The sequence below is a fragment of the Pempheris klunzingeri genome, chromosome 11 (genome assembly GCF_042242105.1).
Source record: "Pempheris klunzingeri isolate RE-2024b chromosome 11, fPemKlu1.hap1, whole genome shotgun sequence".
Taxonomy (NCBI): Eukaryota; Metazoa; Chordata; class Actinopteri; order Acropomatiformes; family Pempheridae; genus Pempheris; species Pempheris klunzingeri.
Genome location: NC_092022.1, coordinates 22,166,293 through 22,186,842, shown reverse-complemented (window position 1 = coordinate 22,186,842; position 20,550 = coordinate 22,166,293). Strand labels below are relative to the sequence as shown.

Here is a 20,550-nt window from a genome sequence, read left to right as displayed (position 1 = left end):
CCCATAACAATAGATCAACATTATTTTTAATGACGTGGGCCGTCTCGCTCTAATCGTCTACTCCAATCATTTCACTTCTAGCTTTAGTTTGAGCACATCCAGAGACAATAAGAGCACAAGGTGCGAGTCACATTTAGTCAACAGGAACCCGTTATAATATAGTATAATCTAGTTTATAAATGTCTGCACGGTCTGAGGACGTGGTCCTTTAAATGATTTAGGCCAACAAGTTATTTACCATCTTATTCCTACAGCTACTAAAACATGCCTTTAGAGGATTTCTCCTCTAGATGTTCATATTGAACATGAATGTGATTCTTCATATATATACGTTTTGTCTGACTTGTTATTCTGCGTCAGTTGTGGATTCAGAAGAACGAGAAGTCACTGAGAGGCTCAGGTAGCATCTCGTGCCTGTTCTCTTTTTGAAAGGTAATTTTTGTTTAAATTGCAGGAATTATTTCTCAATAATATTCACTGTATTAATACCCTAAGGAGAGTAAAAAATTTATTATTACCAACATTTCTCTGACAGTTATACGTGGTAGATTAAATGTTTTAATAGACTAAGCAGCTCAGCTAGCTATGATAAATTTAAGCATGCATCAGTAACAATGATCCACTATCATAACATATGACAATATAACACTGAACAGGGTCATTCTGCTTTATGATGCATTCTCTTCCACTCTGAGGAGCGTCTGTCTTATTTAGCTTCACAATCTGCAATCTGGAGTGACACGTGTGCACCCTGGAGGTTAAAAGGCAGAACAGCAGCCTGTGTATAACCACTGTTGTGTACGTCCACTGAATGCATCATCAAAAACATGAAAACTAAAACATCAAAGTGCATGATCTTTATTTGATATACTGTGAAGTGCTGTCCAGGTGGCACAAAATGGCATCAGAAGAATGAATATGTAAGGCTCCTTTTCACTAACAAACTGCTCTTTGTCTTGGTTTTGGCTCTCCTGCCAGCGCATGAATGGGAGCACCTGCAAATGATAAATGATGGCATTTCTAAATAGCTGAACCAGTCCATTAAGTCTGTTTTTCCATTCACCCTGAAATCCCACGTTTTCATATAATAATACACCACCACTTGAAAAGCAGGCGGCTGCTGAAGGCCATCAGTGAAAACCCTAACTCTGATCCTAGAGGACTGAACCATCAACCCCTGAGATTAACTATCCAACATGCTATCAGGGAAGGATGTGGTGAACAGCAGGAAGTGCTACAGAGTTCATAATATTATCATCATTAGTGGAAAAAAAAGCTAAAAGCAAAATGAAATCCTGAATAATAACAGAATTCAGTAACTCTAATATATTAACTACACCTTTGTTTTTTCCTCCATCGTGTCTCTACAATTTATTCAGTATACAAATACTAAACATAGACTTATGATATGTATATTATGTCACTGTGTACAGTAGCACTTTCATTCATGATGCCACAAGTGAAACCAACATGAACATCAAAGTATTTTCAAAAACTATTTAACCATCCTGTGTTTTAGATCTCCAAGGCTCCAAAGCAGGTTCCCCACCGCTCTAATTTTATGCTGCTTAGGCTTGACTTTGCACTTGAGTCACATGTTTCTGCCACCAAACGAGGCCAAGTCCCAGGCCGGGTAAACATTATCTGATGTGTTGTGGCTGTTTAATACTGCAGCAGACCCTTGGGGTCCTTTTTCATTTGTGGTCTGTTGCTGTGACCCCACTATCACGGCAGGCAGGGCTTAGCCGGGGAGCTGTTGGACATGTCGACACAGAGCCTCAGATGTCCAGGCTTATGTCTCCCTCTAGGGGGCGGATCGTTATTCTCTCATCCTCTGGACCGAAAGCCTGAACTCTTTATCCCAGTGCGGAGGGACTGCTTGCGCGAGAGTTACCCTCCGTATCATCTTTGGCTTTTCAAAAGCTAAGTCTGAAAGTTTCCAAGTCTGAAAGCAGCAAGTCTCGCGTGCAGTAGATGCGAGGGCATCTACCACTACGGCACAAACAGCTTCATGCCGAGTACGTGTGTTTGAGTGTGAAAGCCTTACGCCCAGTGAACCTGAGCTCCCGCCTTCGAGTGCCGCTTGGCCTCTCTGATGGAGAAGGCCTCTTGCTCCTCGCTTATCTCCTTCAGCCTCTTCTCCTCCAGAAACGCCACCAAGGAGTCCCTCATGTCCACCACCTCGATCATCTGCTGAAGGATACGATCTTCTTCTGCCTGCTGCTCAGATGTCTTGTCTGCCAGACAAACACATAGGCACACTTTAAAGAGACTATAATTTAGCTTTAGTTATCACAACAACAATGACAATGTGAAATGGGTCAATATGAAACGGTTACTGTTCTGGTTCACTGTCACTGCGTGGTTTTCAGTAAAAAAAGCTGGTGAACTTGGTGGAGCTTTCGGCAGCTAAAGAGCCACATATTTCTCTCAGGAGTTGGTAGAGCCCAAAGACAGCTAAAGCTAAAAGAGATTTAAGTCGTCAGGTGGCCAGAAACTAATGATGATATTCTGTAACTGCGAGATGTGTAAATAAGTTTGAAAACAAGATCACTGTATTAACTTAAAAGCTGATGTCAGTTTTGTGTTCAGAACTCCTTTTTGCTGCCCTCAAGTGGCCAAATAAACCCAGTTACAGCAGGTTAAGAGAAATGATTGAAAATGCAATCACCCACTAATGTAACACAGATGTATATTAAACACAGAGGCACATGTAATAAGTCTAAATGTCATCCTGTAAGCCTCCTCTGTTCATCTCTCCTCCAATAGGAAAGAGGTGTAACTTAAGGATGGGTGCACAACACCGTATTGGCCCAAAAATAAGACTCACTGATTTTTTGAGGATGCTAAGACTCTTCAGACAAGAGTTTCCCAGAGATAATTTTTCCAGAGATGCAAGATTTTTACTTATCAAGGATTTAATTTCTCCTTGGCAGAAAAAAACCCTTAAAAACAGTCACCAGAGCCTCCCGTAGGTTAAACTGGGCTTCCTAAACATTTTAAAGTACAACAATCACGTTTTTTCGAGTCTTTCTTGACTGAAGTCGGTGTCCTTAGGCGGTTGACTTATTCTGACAGACGCATCATAAACGGACTTGAAGAAACTCGCTAGCCTAGCAACATTAAGGCTACAAACAACCCAGAATGCAACACTCGTGGTAGGAGCCGGTGCTACACGGGTACTCTCACCAATAAGAATGTTGAGAATATAGAAATATGTAGTTCTACAATGTAATATGACCCCCCCCACTTTTTCCAGTATAATTTCCATAAGCAAACATCATCTTATATTCGGGTACATTACAAAATGCACGGATTGTGATCAGGACTGGGTGAACAGGAGCACAATGCCAACGCCCTGATCCTCTCATTAGAAGAGGAAAAACGCAATGGTTGTCTCAATAGGCCTGGCTAAACACAAATGGTGCTGATTTTTAAGTAGTCACTTGTCACTGCTTCAAAATCAATAGGCCTGTTCAAGAAGCCTCGACAACAACTGTGCTTATATCTGCACACCAAAACACACACCATTCAGCTCCATGTACTTCCTGAGCTCCAACTCCAGCATGCTCTGCTTGTCTTCCAGTTCCAGCTGTCGAGACCTGCGAGGAAAAACAAACATCAGCTGAGCCGTGTCAATATTACACCCTGTTATAGCTGCCGGTCATCATACGCTGCACAAAAGCTGCGTTGTGTTCCCAGCGTGACTGCACAGGCTTCCTCTGTGTGTCGCCGTTTCGTGAGTGGGCCGACAAAGGTGCACACTTACGCCACCATGAGGTCAGACTCCTCAGAAACCAGGGCGTTCTTCTCATGGACAAGCTGGATCCACTGTTCGATCATTTCGGGAGAGCCGCTGCTGCCTGCAAGTGGAAAACATACACGGTTTGGTAACATGTGCGCGATGGCGTGTTTCTTTTGTAAGCTGAAAAAAAGAGGGAGACATGTTTGTGTGGAAAGCCCTGGTAGAGTGTTGTTGAACAAGATTTATGAGACACAACACCCATGTGAGTGAGATCATCTAATGTTCCCTTAATTCAGCTGACTTATAAAATTCAAACATACAAGCACATGACATTTAGTATTTTTAGTACAATATTTCTAGTACGTTCTATGTGAGGAATCAATGTAAACTATTCTTCCCTTTCAAAAATGAATGGTTTTCATTTAAAACCTCCTCTAACCTCTAACAAGGAGACTTTAGTGTATCAGGAATGAACAATCACGGGTTTGCTGTTAACATTTGAGTCTTACCAGCCTCTCCTCGCAGAGTTTGCTCCAGCACTACACCTTTGTCCTCCAAGTCCTTGAAGGTCACCTCGATCTCCTCCAGTCTCCTCTGGATGGACTGTAAACCACAGAAGCAAGACAGAGTAAGAACCGTACCCAAGAATTGTAACTTTAATGGATTTTGTAATTAGTTTAAGTAAATCAAATCCGTTTAGAATAAGATGATGAAGTGTTTACGGTTGACATTTGTTCTGCAATAGCCAGTCAATACATTTACATTCCATAACCATTAATGTATATAGTAGTTTTCCAGTGGCGGACTCCGCCATTCCCACACTGGATTCTGAAGAAATGATGCATGTATTTAATCCAGCACTACTTTTTTCATTTTCTCTCACTAATATCAGCCTCACTGTTGATTGGTTGCAGCAGATTGACTGACTTCTTAATCAGATAAACTTCAGTTTGTTTGTTTTTTGCACTGTACAGTAAAAACATACACCAGTCTTTCTCCTGTTGTATTTCTGACAAAGTTGAAGCGGTGATACTTTGCTGTCCCCAGAATGCTGTGGCCTGTAACCAACACTTGCTATTACCACCTATAGCCACAGGTGTCACCAAATCAGCCGGGAATTAAATCTTAAATTTTATAACTTACACACAACAAATATTCTGAAAACAGACAAAAATACTACACTTGACCTCAAAGTTGTGACCAACTACAAGCACAATGAGCATTTATTGCCTCACAGAATGAAAGAGGAAACCACTGAACAATAAAACATAGATGAGCTATGAGTATTTGTAACACTGTGAGTAGGATATTGACCTGGGCTTTGCGGAATCGTTGTAGTTCGCTCATCTTAGCTCGCCGCTCCAGCGTCCTCATCTTCATCAGCTCCAGCTTCTCAGCCTCAACAGGGTCCGAGGGCACCGTCTGAAACTAGAGGCAAAGTGTCAGGATCGTAAGTGCACTGTTGCTTAAAATGTAGCGGCTAATGTAAAATGAAAACATCCGCTCCATTCCTCTCCTCACTTTCTCATCAAATAAGTCGATGTCTTGTTCAAACATGTCGTCGTCGTCGTCATCATCATCATCATCTCCATCGACGCCCTCCTCGGAGGCGCAGTGAGCATGCCTGAATGTTGTTTCTGTGATAAAAATGCATAGATGTTGCAAGGAGTGAAAACACCACAGCAAAGGGTTTTTCCCTTTTAACATTTTTCTCCACCTAAGATCAAAGAGGAGACGAGTCCTTAACTTACCCACTCTCCCTGGATGATTGACGAGGACGCTGAGCCGGGTGTCTCTGCTGATCCTCGGGGAAGAGAGATTCCAGGGGGAAAACTTGGATCGTACTCTGGTCTGCCCGCTTGGCATTTCTTTTCTCTTGAAGCAGCGTCGATTCCTCTTATCCCGGATGTGACTGGCTGTGCTTCCACTCCAGTAGCCCTCCTCGTCTTGCCCATCCAAGCCCTCTGGTTTAGGAGGGCTTGGGCCTCCAGCTGTTGCAGAGGAAGAGGAGCAGGAGGAGGATCCACCAGGGGTCTCTGAGTCCGAGTCCACGCTGAGGCTCTGAAGATTCACCAGCTGGTTTTTCTCCTCATCGGTCAGCTGAAGTTTTCGGAGCGATTGCTTTGGGCGGGAGTCTGGTGCTACCTTGGAGACCTCTTTTGTCGGAGTTGAGGGGTTAAAAAGGTGGACTGTGCGAGGCTTTGCGATTGGAGTAGAGGGCTGAGGGCTGGGTGCAGACTGCCGAGAGATGCGGGGCTTGGGGACTGGGTAGGTCACTGTGGGAGGAAGCTCCTCTGCCTCCTCCTCGGTTTTAGATTTTGGATCGGTGGGACTTTTTGATATATGTGGTTCTTGGGCCTCGTCTTTGGATTCAAGTATATGGTGGTCCTGTCCTTCAGGTTTATGTAACTGTGTGTGAGTAGAGGGACCACAGTCCAGAGTGTGCTCATATTCCTCATCTGATGGAGACGGCGTATAATCATCACTGGAAAGCCTGTACTCATTTCCTTTGCTATCCTGCATACAGAAATTACATTGGAAAACACATTAAAAATGCAAAGAATGAAATCCTTGTTTAATATGTTTTGGTCCAAAGACTAAATATACTTTGACATAAACATTAGTTGTGCGTAACTCGTGCGAGCAAGTCAACCGTGCAGGCTGGTGACATTGGACCAGGCACCAGAAGGATGATATGTCGTGCAGTAGAAGATTGTGTAGCACAAGCATTACGAACACAAGGATTCAACACGGAGTCTGGAGTCATCAGTAGCAAGCATCAGAGTGGTTTCTGTCTGCTCTGCTCAGTGACCCACCTTATGAGATGTTTCAGCCCCATTTTCCACCTCCAGCTCTTCAGAGTGCAGCTCACAGTAAAATCTCCCTGAGGGCACGTCACACATAAAAACAATAAAAGGAGTTGAAAAGGCAGAGTGAAGCGAATGTTAATGTGCTTGAGAAGACCCCTCCCCAACGGTTCTCTGCTTTCTTAAATGATTAATCTTCTTTCTAAACGAAAACCCTTTTAAAAAGGGTCTCAGTGCAAATTATTAATTACAAATAAAGAAAGAAATAATTAGTGCTTTGCTTATAGCAGCAAAACCTTATCCTGGCTTTGAGAGAACATGTTCTACCACAGGTGCAATAGCTGTTGAAGCCATGCTGGATTAGCAAACAACAGGCTGCTAAAAAATGACAGCAAAATATTACGCCAAGCAGGGACAGATATTTGGTTACAGTAAGAACAGTCTTCCTGTTATTTTTTTGACAAAGCAGGCACACAATCAGTGAGGACTCACCTGTAGTCTGATCAAAGGTGTATCCTCCCAGCCTGAGAGTGATGCTGCACCGATGGCAGGTGAAGCAGCTCCGATGGAAGAACTTGCCCTCAGCACTGATGCGCTCCAGCGCATAGACCCTCTGTCCACAGAAGTAACACTCCTCACTGTTCATCATGGACACACCAGTACCAGGCTCAGGCTCAGGCTCAGGCTTAGGAGCAGGGTCAGGTGTGGGACTGAGCTCAGGGCACACAGGAGAAACCGCCGTCTGAAGGAGAAGGTCGAGGTGGAGAGAAAGCCAGTCAAGAAACATTGACAGAAAACGTTGTGAAGAATTAGTCCAGAGAGCCTCCAAAGTAGAATTTGATTAGTTGAACACAACTCACACTGTCCTCATCTCCCATCCTCGTCTCTCTTTCTTTTGCTTGTTTCTCAGCCGCCAGCTTTTCCTGCAGAGAAAATAAGAAAAACTATTAGCCATCATATGACCTGATTATGTGAAGAACATTAAGACAAACATTCAAACCATTTTAAATGACTGCCTGGAAACCACCCCCTTGAAATAACATCTAACACAGAGAAATAACAGACAAAGCAGACGTGAGTCACAAACAGCACAATAACACAGAGCCAAAGCCCAGACGTGAACTCTGGCCAACGAGCCGGTGCGTTTGAAAATATCTTTATCAAAGATTTCTCTGTGCTGTGTAAACAATGAACTCGAGTCACAGTGGGCGTACCTTGCGTCTTTGCAGCGAGTTGTGCTTCAGCTTGTTCAGGAAAAGGAAAGCTGACTGTGTCTGGGAGAGAGTCAGAGGCTTGGACGATGGCAGGGAGCCTGCAGGGTCTGTAGCCAGCAGAAAATTAAAGAAAGAAAAATGCCACAGAGGGACATGCAGCAAAATCACTTTCTTACATTTACATGGTGCAAATCTAAAGATACTTGAATGTTGTTGTTGGCCTATTTGAAGCTTCGCACACAGCTGCAAAAACTATTCTGATTGTGCCTCTTTAATATCTTCGAGGTATATCATTTTATGTCGGATACTCTCTCAGAAATAGAAATAATCCCTTGTACTTGTATTTTCTGTAGCGTCACAGCAGCAGCAACTGATTTTAACTTGTCAATCCACATAAAAAAAAAAAACTCTTCAGCTCCAGCTCTGACTACCACTCCCACTCTTTCATCATTCAGATAAGGTTACCGGAGAATGACAGCTCCCTCCTGCCTGCACATCAGTCAGCGGATCCCAAGCAGAGCAGCAGAGCAGCAGAGCATCACAGACACACAGAGCATATATCACACCCACTTCAGATCATTCAGTGCCTCCAACGCTGGGCTCGCAATTACGCTGCACAAACTCCTCTACCTACAAAGACTGTAAAAATACCTCTGCTACAAACATCCGGGAGAAAATCCTCCTCAGTGCAGGAATAGTAGATCCCCCCTCTAGAGACGCTCGTCCCTGATAAGCCAGGTCCACACCGTGACTGTTTGCTCTGTCTGCTGCTGGGCTGGCTTAGTGCAGGAGAGCAGCACAACCAGTAGAGGCTGGCTCTGAGCACAGCACTGGCCACTTAAGGCAAATGAATTCTGGGTAACATGCTCTTAAAGAGACAGCAGCGATTTGATCACTTCTTAACACCAAACACATTTCAGTGGGAGGACACCTGACCCTTTTAAGGTGATGCTAATGCTGTGCAGTGTCTAAGCAACAGAGTTATGCAAGATAGATGCTGCCGTCACCAATGTAGCCGTCTTCAAAAATATATCAGAACATTGACAGCATTAAAAATGACAAAATTAATGAAAACATTGACTGTGGGATATTACAAAGTGCTTTTTTGGCTGTTCAATTTTGCCTTTGTTGACATTTCTTTTTACCCTTCCAAATAAAACATACCCAAACTTTTACCTTTTGCTGGCACGGTGAAAGCACTTTGGACCTGGGTGAGGTACAGGACCATGGACAACTTGTCTATTTGACCGCTGTTGGCCAAGTCACTTGCAGACATGACAGGTGGAATACCCAGCTCCTTCTCCAAGATGCTGAAGGCCAGTTGGTTGTTGTGAACGGCGCTCGACTCATCCAGGGAGGACATGTCACTGTGGAGGAATTAGAAAGCAGGGATTACGTTACAGTATTAATTAGTATGGTATATGGTGGTGTTTTCACAGCAAATATGTGCATTACATTAGCTTTTGGTTCGGTTAGTCACTGATTTTATTTATGCGTTAAATGTAAATACCTGATGCAAATTTCTTTCAAAGAACTGGGTCAAATTAACCCCATTAAACCACTACATAATTATACAGCATCCTACAGTCTCATTAGTGGTTTTATCAGATGAAAAACAAAACTAAATGCCAGGGGAGCGACTCACATCAGCTGAGGTCTGAAGTGGTGGATCAGAGCACACAGAGCCAGCCCGGACCTCCAGGACTGGGCAAGGTCTTGTACATTCACGTTTTTATAACCAGCGGTGTGTTTTTGGCACCATCTCAACAACTCTTCAAAACCACTGACTGAATCTGGGAGGACAAACAGACCATTCATCAAACAATGCTCTACAACCTTTTTGTGGTTTCACAGTTGTCGCAGTGTCCCCCTGTGATGTGTAATTATGGCATGTCTGTGCTACAAAGCCACAAAGTGCTTCCTGCTTAATTCAGCTCATCTGAATATAAAGTGAAAGGATAACCAGAGTAACCATCACACAGGCCTGAGTGTCCACACAATGAAGAGGAGCTGACCTTGACGCATGTGAGGCAACCTGCTCTTCTGTTTCTTGCTTGATGGATTGAATTTATCAACATCATACAGGTGCTGCACCTAAATGAAGTGACAGGAGGGGTTAGTCAATATATTCAAACACCGCGCTCTAAACGAACCTTTTAGAAAGATATTCTTTAATGCAAGCAATGTATTTTTGTCATTGGCTGTAAGCCATTCAAGACCCAATTTTAGTTTTAAGTGGAGATCAAAGCCACTGTCTAGGCCTGGAACTGATACAGTACATATTAGCAGTTTCACTTTGCTGGCAACGATTATATGAAAATAAAAACATTCCACTGTTTATTTCCTAACAACAGAGTGCTAAGTCTGTTTTGGGAACAGTGCCTTACTTTTATGAGACTATAATCTGTAGTCTACATCTTTGAATAACCGTCATGACGATTAAAGTGACCCTAATCAAAGTCTCTGTTGAGTCAATACAGGGCTGCAGTTCTGACCTGGTTGCTCTGGATGCAGGAGAGGTTGATTCTCAAGTACCGTGTTTTGGGGTCGATACTGAAACCAGCGTAGTTTTTGCTGGTGTTTTCCGGTGTGGTCTGGGACAGGACCTGGTAGACACTTTCTCTGTACATTTGTGAAGAAATGAAAACATACCCTTTTAGAGCCAAAACACTCACCCCGATCAATCAAATCTTTCCACACTAACGAAGAAAAGGTGTGATGATGTAACTGGATGAGTTTAGAGATGACTCGACCACTCACAGTTTTGACTTCACACTAGATTAACAGAAATAAAATTCTACAAAAATATTTTTTTTTAATGTGTGAAACATATTTGCCTCTTATTTTGAACTTTGACTGCAGTTAATGTGGTTGAAAACAACCATGACACAACAAATGTGACGTATTCATAGTTCAATCATATTCAAAGACTTTAGTAATTTTTCATTGAAGACTTGTCTTGCAAAACATGACTTTTGTCAAACACTAAAAGCCTCCTTGTTTTATTCTTATCACATCGAGGAACCATGCTGAACTAATTTTTACACCTATGCAATCAAAGCAACTATCCAGCATACTAATTATTTCAGGGTAGGCAGGTGTTGCTGATGAGGAGATGATCCACAGGCGTACTGATGAATCTGGGCACTACATTTTTATACTTTATTTTCAATACTTTCAAAGTATTCTTTTTATTAACATTCAGATCCTTACTTTAGCTTTCGTAAAAAAGTATAACCCATGGTTTTCAGTTTGTGTCTGGGAAACACAAAGTGACAGTTTCCCTTATTATTTCATTAAATTAGCAAACAATCAGTGCAGGTTGTGAAACAGGAAGCAGTTGCATTATGAACTTCAGTGTGTTTTGCATGACGGAAAGATGAGATGTGACTGTCTGCAGTGTGTGCTGTTGGGTGGTTTTATAAAGCTGGCTCACCTCTCAGCCAGGACCTTGAGATGTGGGACCCCCATGCCCCAGCTCCTCACCATCCACGCTGTGTCCAAAGCAGCTAGAAACCCACGGGCGATACCTGTTCCCAGCGGCCAGAAAGGCTGCAAAGAACACAGCATAACAACAAGCATTGTAGCACATTAAGATAATCTCTAAATTAATGGTAAGTGGAGCATTCACATTTCATACAGTGAGTGATTATCACACCAAAATGTATGTCACTTATTAAAACTTAAAGGAACAGCTGCCCAGCTTTTCATGCAAACTCTACATAAGAGCTCATTAAATTTCCAGACAGTCATCATGTTTATTTAAACAAGTCCACAGCTCTGTAGTTGACACAGTGGTGCTTTAAGCTAAATGCTATCATAGCAAACATGATGTTTACCATGCTCACCATCTTAGTTTAGCATATTAGCATGCTAACGTGCTAAGTAACACTAAACAAGCAGAGGATGATGGGAATGTCATTAGTTCTGCAGGTATCTATAGATAGTCTGCAACTATTAGAGGACTATTAGGGGAAGCTCAAGACCACAAATGTCAACCACATGGTGGCATAGACAAAATTGCCACGACGGTGTGGCCAAAAATGTGAACTGGGGGTACTTTGCACCAGACCACTAAATATGTTGTCGCCTACCTCCACTAAACAATCTCCAACCAGGCCCATCAACAATCTCTTCCCCCTCCTCTCCCTGACCAGAGAGGCGTTCTCAGCACGCTGCATGCAGGTGAAGTCGAACATGGCCACGTCTCGCTGGCCGACATGGTTCTGAGCAAACTGGAGGTCAGGCAGTTTGCCACCAGTGGAGAAGTGGGCAGCATCATAGGCATAGCGGCACAGAGCCTCATGATCCACGTTTGCTGAAGCCAGCAGCTCCTCTGCATCGCTGTAGTCCTGCAGAGGCAGAATGACAGGTGCGATCTGATGAGTCACGGCACCATTTCTGATTCTGAGCGACACATCTTATACTTAGTTTACTGCATTATCGAATGGGGCGAGCTGCAGGGAAAGAGGAGATGGCTGACAGTTTATCTCCTCACACTGGAGCACCTGCATGGTTGTTTCATCCATCTGGTTTGTTTCTTTTTCTTTACTGGCTAGAGATGCAGCTGGTGCCAATAGGAATCACACTTTTTCTTGGTAATGGATGTGTTTTTCTCACCTGTTTAATGACCCCCTTCTTCAGCAAGCTCTTCTTCTTGGCAGTCATGACAAAGTAGTGGGTGTCGTCTTTGTAGTAGACGATATTCTCCAGATCAATACCTGGAATGGAAAATGGAGAGAGAGCATGGTGGACATGGGGAAAGAGAGAGAGAGAAAGACCAGTTTGGGAGAGTGGGAGAATCAGGAAGGAATCAGAGAAGAATTTAAATTTTCTACAACATAAGCTTGTTTACTTAAGCTTTTCTACTGGTATAACTGGGGGGATGGGGGAGCGTGGAGACACAAGGAGGTCGGAGTGGATCGAAAAGTGCAACAAGGGTTATGAAAGTAGCCCACACGATTCCTGTAAGGTTTGTTCAAAATCAAAGCACTGCTAATGCAGGGTAGGTTAGAAAGGAAAGGGTTGATTTTCATCTGTCACAGGAAATTAACTGAGGGCTGGAACACTGCTACTCTTTTTGCACTTCACACTGAACCCGACCTGACAGTGTGAACATTTATTTCATGCCTTCTGGGCTGCATTCACTGAGGCACAGCAGCAGAACAATAAAATGAAAATAAGAGTGCTCGTGTTCTTATTAGAAATGTTACAGTTCAGTGACTCCACTTCATAATTCATGTTCTCACTTAGTGTGAGCGCTGGTGTAAAATGAGTTAATCTGAAGCAACCGACTTCCTCTTTTCTTATTTGCTGAAACAGAACAGACAGCTGCTTTGCTGCAAGTCAACATGCACTCTTCCATCCAGCTGAACATGACTCTAGAGGGCACTCAGATTCCTACCCGTCTCCGTGAGCAGCTCTTGGAAGAACTTTTGGTTATAGATGCGGGCCACACCGCTGATCTCTGCTACTTGGGCCTCAGCAGCTGTGTTTCTGTTGATGAAGTTGGCTGTGATGCCGATAGCCAGCTTGCCTCTCAGCTCCTTGTGCTTAAACCCTGATAGTTTGGAAAGAAATAAAGAGGAAGTTGGGCTGATGAAAGCTCACTAATTGAACATGGCTTCAGGAGGAAGTTTGTGTTTTGGGAGTATATGTGACGGCCAAGCTTTGCAAAATTTCTGCTTGTCCCCTGTATTGCAACAGTGAGAACAGAAATAATTCAAGAGTGCACGTGTGTTTGCCTCACCATCAGGGACAAACCTTCCTCCTCCAGCACAGATGAAGACATCAAACTGGAAGGCTGCAGCAGGATGAGATGATGGCTGCAGCTTGGCCATCCAGCCTGTCAGAAACACATGAAACGTTTATGTGTCCAGAGCCTCCGCAGCTTTCATAATAACTGTACTGCTTTACAAAAATGCTGGTTCATAAACATTCTTGGTTCATGAAAATAACAACTGATGATGATGTAACGAGCAAAACGGGTGGGAAGATTGATTGCTGGCTGGGAGATGTAAATACCGTTTTCTCCTGAGGGCTCAATCAAGCCCTGAAACTCCACTCCGGTGTGCACCTCCACCCCGAGGAGAAGTGACACTTTCAACAGAATCAACTGCAGCTGGCGGATGCCTGAAAACACACATGTATATTTCAGTGGAAATGTGTGTGTGTGAGATAACCGAGAAAGTAAATATACAGTCAGTTTAACAAACAGAAGGTTAAAGTAATGATTATTTTCATTACCGACTCATTAAAATAGCCATCATTATTTCCCAGAACACGTCCTTGATTTGTCGGAAAAACAGAACAGAGACATCAATCTTAGATTTAAGAAGCCATTTTGGTTGATCATTGACTTAAAAGTATTTGATCAGTAATTAAAAATGTTCTTGACTCTGGTAATGACCAAACTAAAGTAAGGTTGTGTTCCTCTGGGAGTAATTCTCGAAGGCCGAAGAGCGGGACTAAAATCTGTTTGTTACAAATCTACCAATTTAGCACAGTATTGTCAGACTTCAGTAGAACAGTTTTAAAAAGTCAGTGAAATCTAAGCAGCGGAAAGAGGTATTTTCCTTCAATGCGTCTTCTTCCTTTATGCCTACATTACCCACAATAAAACTCAACCTTTGGGTCTGAGATTCGGGTGTGTAATGCTAGTAGCAGCTAATGTAGCCTCGAGCTAAAGACGTCTGGCACACTCACTTCATACTCCAAGTCCAGCGATACTCTCTCTGGAGCCACAAACAGCTTTTTACAGCTTTTTTTTTAATTCTATCTCAATTAGTCAGTTGAAACCTGGGACTACATCATAAAACCTATAGAACCAAAATGCTTTTATGAGATGGAACAAATCACAAATGCACCAAGGCTATATAAAGTTAAAAATGTTACAGATTCATTTTCTGAATCGAATAATCATCTAAGCATTTCAGCACATTTGAAAACAACACCAGACCTGGCTCACAGTAAAGGACAGGCTGTTGAACACGGCCATTAGTCACTCACTGACGTGATCCAGAGAGCCCGTGCAGAATTTTCCATAGAATTTCTTGGCTCCGAGCCCGCGGAGGTCATAAATGGTGAAGGGCCACAGGTGGAGAACATTGTTCCTGGAGAAAGCCTCTCTCTTCTCCAGCACCACCACCTGAGCCCCCAGCAGGGACAGTTCGATGGCCGTCCTCAGCCCACACGGCCCAGCACCCAACACAAGACACTAAGAGAGAAGAGGAGGAAATGAGCATACTGTAAGCATGGATATGACCAGAGAATCCCATCAAAGGGTGAGGAAATCAGGTAAAACTAAATATTCTTATATTCACTCTTGTGGGGCAATCAGGGCAAAGTTACAAACACAGCCATGTGATGGATCAGGTTTCATTAAAAGTCATTGTGTGTGTCACCAATCAGTTAAGATTTTAGATTTTAAAAAAAGGACCATTGACAAGGTTGGTCTAAAACCTGAGCAGCTGGATGGAAAACAGAAGAATGAACATGGACTGATCCATATTCCCTTCATAATTAATTATTAATTGTATAGTAATATATTCGGGTTTGAATAATTTGTGTTTGGTTATTTTTAGCCTGGAGTAGTGAGGGGCTGACATTTTGTGCCATTATTTATTATATTTTAATATTAAAATCTGATATTTATCTCGCCGAATACTTACGGGTTTTCAGTATTCAGAACAAGAAGAGGACGGCTAGTTGTCAGTACCTTGTTTTTGGTGCAGGCTTTTCCTTGCTGATAATCTGGGTGAGATGCTCTTTTGTCCAGCTTCGTCCACAGAGCTTTGGCCTTCCAGTAGTTCAGTCTCTCCTTCAACTTGGAGTAGAAGTTGCTGAAGTCCTTAGGATTGATGTTCAGTTGCCTGCAGAGCTCGGCAAAGGTTTGCTTCACATCCTTACAAGTCTGGGCTTGGATGAAGAGGTCAAATGTAGCGTGTGAAGGGTTAACAGGGTCCTGGCGCGCCATTATGGTGGATGATGGTCGACCCGGTCCTTTGGTCTCTTGATCTGTTGGTTAGCTGTGAAAAAACGACGTTATATCATGGTTTGAGAACTTCCTACCAAGAAATGACTGGGCTGTGGTTTACTGTAGATGATCAAAGAAGTACAAAGTCCTTGTTTCCCTTGTTGTTTGCATTTATAGAGGTAGAGCACTCTTCCACCCTCTGTGCCGGGGGAAGTGTACTCATGTTAATGTGTCCCAATTATAGTCCAGATGTGTAAATGTTGAGCACGTCTTTATCACCTGGTCGGCTGAGTCATTACTAACTTCCTCACTGCAGTCTCTGTATCTTTCCTTTTTTACAACCGCTCTGCACTCAACAGCCTGCCCACAGATGATGTGTCATTATCACACACCACCCCAGGAGTTGTGCTGGTCTGAAGTTTCAGTGCACAAGAGTAGACAGTTTAATGGAAACACTATGACTAAAACACACAGTGAAAATGGGACTTTTTTTTCCATGCATGCGCACTGGAGTGACTGTTGTACATCGCCTGCACCAAACAGGAAAAACCAGATTGTACTCTCGGCTGATATGGTCGAGGTTAATATCCAATATTAATAACTGATAATATCTTCACTGTGGCAAATGCATGCAGTGTAGTGTGATGAATCACCTTAGAGTTGACACAAGTAGGGCTGCAACTGCTGATTATTTTTATAGATTAATCTGCTAATTATTTTATAGATTAATCTGCTGCTCGATTAACTGCTTAACGGCCTGTTATGGCCAACAATAAATAAAACGATCACTAAAACTAGTGCAGGTGAATCCATGAAAATAACACACGGTTTAGTTACATTATGGTTTTGAATTACAATTTGACTGGAAATGTGAACTTGAAATGTGAGCTGATAAACAAGTTACTGCCAAGCCCCAACGCTACCAATGCTGAGAGCGCACTAGCTTTCTAGAAGACGCCTAAAACCTATATAGCATGATTGTATTCATGTACTTGGATTAGAAATCTCTCATTATTTTGGGACACAGCATGAGCTCACAATCTATTTGTCAACATTTACTGAGGGTGGCTTCTTTTAAAAGAAAGAACTGGCACCACAGGTTACACGCTAATCTTTTACATCAATATTGTACTCAAACAATGAAATCACCGTTTTAAGTATCTCGCAGTGCACATGCAGCAACATTTTTTAACAGTAACTGCAAGTTGCAGCTGACATTTCCTGTAATGCATCACTTCCTGGTGATAACATTAACCTCACAACTACTCCCCTCGGCTACCCAATCTGCAGCTCCTGCTCCCGCCCCCCCACCTGCAACACAGTCTATAATTACAGTTAGACCACGACCACTTGTGTGTGCATGACTGTGCATGTGTGAACATGATGGAAATTGTATTTAAGCTGCTGCAGTCCTCCCTTGCATTTATCTATTTATTTTTTTAAACCTTTCGTTGTTAGTAAAGATTCACTGACACGTAGCAAAAAATAATCTTTGGATCATATTACTGTCTTTCACTCTGTTCCTCAAACGGTTTACAACCTGCAATAAAACCAAAGGCAAACAATTGGAGATGTTTGATACGCTTCCATAGAGACCCAGAAGATACTGGCCTAACACAGGTGCTTCAGCGTGAAAGCATAGCTCAGCTTTAATGCAACCAATATTTATCTCACATTCGTGCCATTTTCTGTTTCCTCATTCATCAACTGCAGTGTGGAACAAGCAAATAAGCCTCCCGACATGTACAGTGTGGACTTAAATTTGGCCTGAAATGATTAATCAAGATTGCATCACAGGCAGCAAACAGAGCCTGTGCTCTACCAGAGAGAAAAACAAAACATTTACCGGGCTTGTGAAGACAAGACAACCTGTCAAAACTAAAAATAATTCAGAGGATCATCTTGAAACTTTTATCTAATTCCCAAGGAGGCTGCTGTTTTTATACTCTGTGCTATATTTTCTCTTTTAACTGCCTTGAAAGATGTACAGGGGCATTAAAACCAAGCACAAACTAGTTTCCCATGCTTAACATCACTGCTAAATGTGGCACGGGGGTGGTCATGCTGAATAAACTGTCATCTGGGGCAAAGGTACTCTGGACACACTCACACACCGCCACTATCACAATCATCCCCATCATCATCTGACTTGAGTTAAGCAATTCTAAGAACAAAACGAGTTTGAGCAGGAAGGCAGAGGGCAAGATCAGACAGAGGCAACCAGGATTTAAAGGTGAATTGACCTGATTTTGCTCAGAGCCAGTGGATTGGATCGGATTGGATTGACCCACCTTATTACATGTGTAAGCTCTGCACAGAGTGTCTGCCAACGCTGTGTGTATCAGGATGATGGATCAAACACTGATCTCCAGCCTGGCAGGTTTTGGAGAGGGACACAGGCGGGGAAAACAGGGGAGGAAAGAAAGAAAAAGAAAATGTCACTCCAACAGACACCCACACTCACAGCAGTGAGACATTTAAACAAACCCTGTCAAATGTGAGCTAGGTAGCTGGTAAATGAACAGGAACAAGTTGTGGCACTGAATGTGATCTGTTGTGCCAAAGCAGGATGCAGGCACAGCATGTTACCAAGTGCTAGCGGCCACATTCAACAGAACACCCAAATGCTATGATGGCTGACATATGTGGACACAGAAAATATGGTTTTAAATAGAGCTACAACACAGTCATTCATTCGTGTATTTTCCAAAGTGAGGTGAACTATGACAGAGTTTGACAGAGAAACTTTTAAACTAAGATAGCTTAAAAAATAAGATATATATATAAAAAACTCTCCCAGCATAATGAAAACAGAGGTACGTTACACAAAATGTGTCCTTACAAGCCAAATGTGAGCGTCGAGTCGTAAAAAGAGTCGTAAAAACGCGTCCAGCAGCTCTGGAGGGTTTAGTGAGCGGCTCTCAGTCCCACCGCAGCCTGGCTGTCAGCTCCATGTTCTGCCTTTTCCTTTGTTGACAGGTGAGGAGCGCGCGCACACACACTCACCTGCCCGGCGCCCCTTCTCTGTGAGCGCCCGCAGCCTCTTCCGGGACTTTCTGGTAAAAACTACAGACAGAGCGCGAGCCCCGGAGCACGTGACCACAGGGTGGGTAGGTGTTTAGGGTGACAAGAGGGCTGCGTCAGGTGTGAGACGCTGGTGGACGTCACTGGCGCCTCTTCGTCCACAACACGACTGTGAAACAACAAACAGGAAAATAAATCATCTCTTTTTTATTCTCTCTCTCTCTCTGCAGGCCAGTAGGCTACATGACACATTACACCACATTTATCTACTTGACAGCCTAATAATACTGGATATAAAACAAATACTATTTCTTTTTAAATTGGCATACATTTGTTGGTTGTATAATAATAAAATATAAAATGATTGCTTGATTAACTGAAGAAAGGAATCCATAGATCAATCGACAGTGAAGATAATAGTTGATGATAATGGTAAAATTAGCTTTACTACTTTATACTTCCACATTCCAGAGGAAAATGCTATACTTTCTACTGCACCACATTTATGTGACTGCTGTACTAACCGGTTACTCTGCATACTCAGATTTCACACATGAAAGATGTTATCTGATTCAAAAATATTACAGATTAGAAGTATTTATCTCCACCTCAACCAGTTACATTAAAATGCTGTTTACATGTTAAACGTAATAATTAAATAGTATTATACGACAATGAAACACTGACTGGGGCCTGCATAATCAGTACTTCTACTTTTAATATATGAAGTACATTTAGCTGATAATACTTCTGTACTTTGTGGTATTACTAAACTTATCACATTACAGTATATACGTTCTCATGATTTGCATACAGGTATGTCATTATATACAATACAAAATAAGTATAAAAGTATATAATAAATCAATGTTAAATGTGATTTATGTGTAATTAGAAGACTAATTTGAGGTAAAAAAAAAATCCTCCATGGGGCAGCGTCTCTCATACTACACAGTTGATAAACAAAAATGTAAGTTTAAAATGACATTAGGTCTAATATTTTTTTCATGGATTTGAGCTGAGCAGTCCTACTGTGCTTATTCACATCTTAGCAAAGACACAGTGTCTTCATCCTCAATGGTATTTTTTTAAATAAATGTAGTGATATCCTCTATACCACTACATTATTCCTACCCAGTACTTGTAGTCGATTCATTCAGGGGATAAACAAGATAGGATACAGTTGGCAATATACAAATTTTATTCAAATGTACTGTCAAATTTGAACAATATTCAGCAGAATTTACCAAAGATCTATTCATCTGAAAAATTCCCAATGAATACAGTAGAAAAGAGTATATTATATATATATATATATATTTATATATATATATATGGATTTTAAAAAATATCTGCATAGCCAGGAAGAAGACCCACAGAACCCCACAGCAAACATCCTTGGCTTGTAAGCAAGACTGCGTACAGACAATGACCTTTTTTTTTCTCCATACACTTTACACTCCACACCTCTGCTTATAAGCGTTCAGTGAGACCGGTCAGGAAAAGGAGGGGGCAATGCCAGCCAGCCTGAACTGCACCCATGCAGGTCAGTGCATTCGATGTGGCATAACCCATGTCCACGGGACATAGTGGACGCTACAAAGATAACAAACTCCTTCCATTCGTATCGTGTCCCGTACAGATAGAGTTATTTAGTCAGTAGTGCTTTCTGAAAACCATGGACGATTGTGGCAATACAGATGATGGCAGCACACCTGCCATGTTGGTCAGGTGTACTCGGAAAACGAGAATGACACTCAATTACCTGCTCGTTTACCAGCCTCT

General features: G+C 42.4%; 1 protein-coding gene across 1 annotated transcript; it reads right to left on the bottom strand.

Moving 5' to 3' along the window:
* Nucleotides 1-842: 842 nt before the first annotated feature.
* Nucleotides 843-18,601, bottom strand: mical1 (microtubule associated monooxygenase, calponin and LIM domain containing 1). The gene is made up of 25 exons (XM_070839183.1): nucleotides 18,584-18,601; nucleotides 18,033-18,114; nucleotides 15,484-15,793; nucleotides 14,775-14,982; nucleotides 13,791-13,898; nucleotides 13,516-13,611; nucleotides 13,171-13,326; nucleotides 12,387-12,487; nucleotides 11,861-12,118; nucleotides 11,203-11,318; nucleotides 10,262-10,388; nucleotides 9,782-9,860; nucleotides 9,412-9,559; nucleotides 8,943-9,133; nucleotides 7,767-7,873; nucleotides 7,413-7,475; nucleotides 7,045-7,294; nucleotides 6,562-6,629; nucleotides 5,497-6,262; nucleotides 5,267-5,382; nucleotides 5,060-5,173; nucleotides 4,255-4,348; nucleotides 3,770-3,863; nucleotides 3,529-3,602; nucleotides 843-2,237 (listed from the first exon to the last, which is right to left on the bottom strand). The coding sequence occupies exons 3-25, from the start codon at nucleotides 15,739-15,741 to the stop codon at nucleotides 2,044-2,046; spliced, it is 3,786 nt and encodes a 1,261-aa protein (XP_070695284.1). The 5' UTR covers nucleotides 15,742-15,793; nucleotides 18,033-18,114; nucleotides 18,584-18,601; the 3' UTR covers nucleotides 843-2,043.
* Between the last annotated feature and the right edge of the window lie 1,949 nt (nucleotides 18,602-20,550).

Bases quoted from the DNA above. Each gene is read 5' to 3' on its own strand.
- mical1 (XM_070839183.1), bottom strand. From the start codon at position 15,741: ATGGCGCGCCAGGACCCTGTTAACCCTTCACACGCTACATTTGACCTC. The intron at 13,899-14,774 runs GTGAGTGACTAA...GTGTGTTTTCAG, and splicing joins GGGCTCTCTGGATCACGTCA to GCATCCGCCAGCTGCAGTTG. The intron at 9,134-9,411 runs GTGAGTCGCTCC...ATTCCTCCACAG, and splicing joins CACTTCAGACCTCAGCTGAT to TGACATGTCCTCCCTGGATG.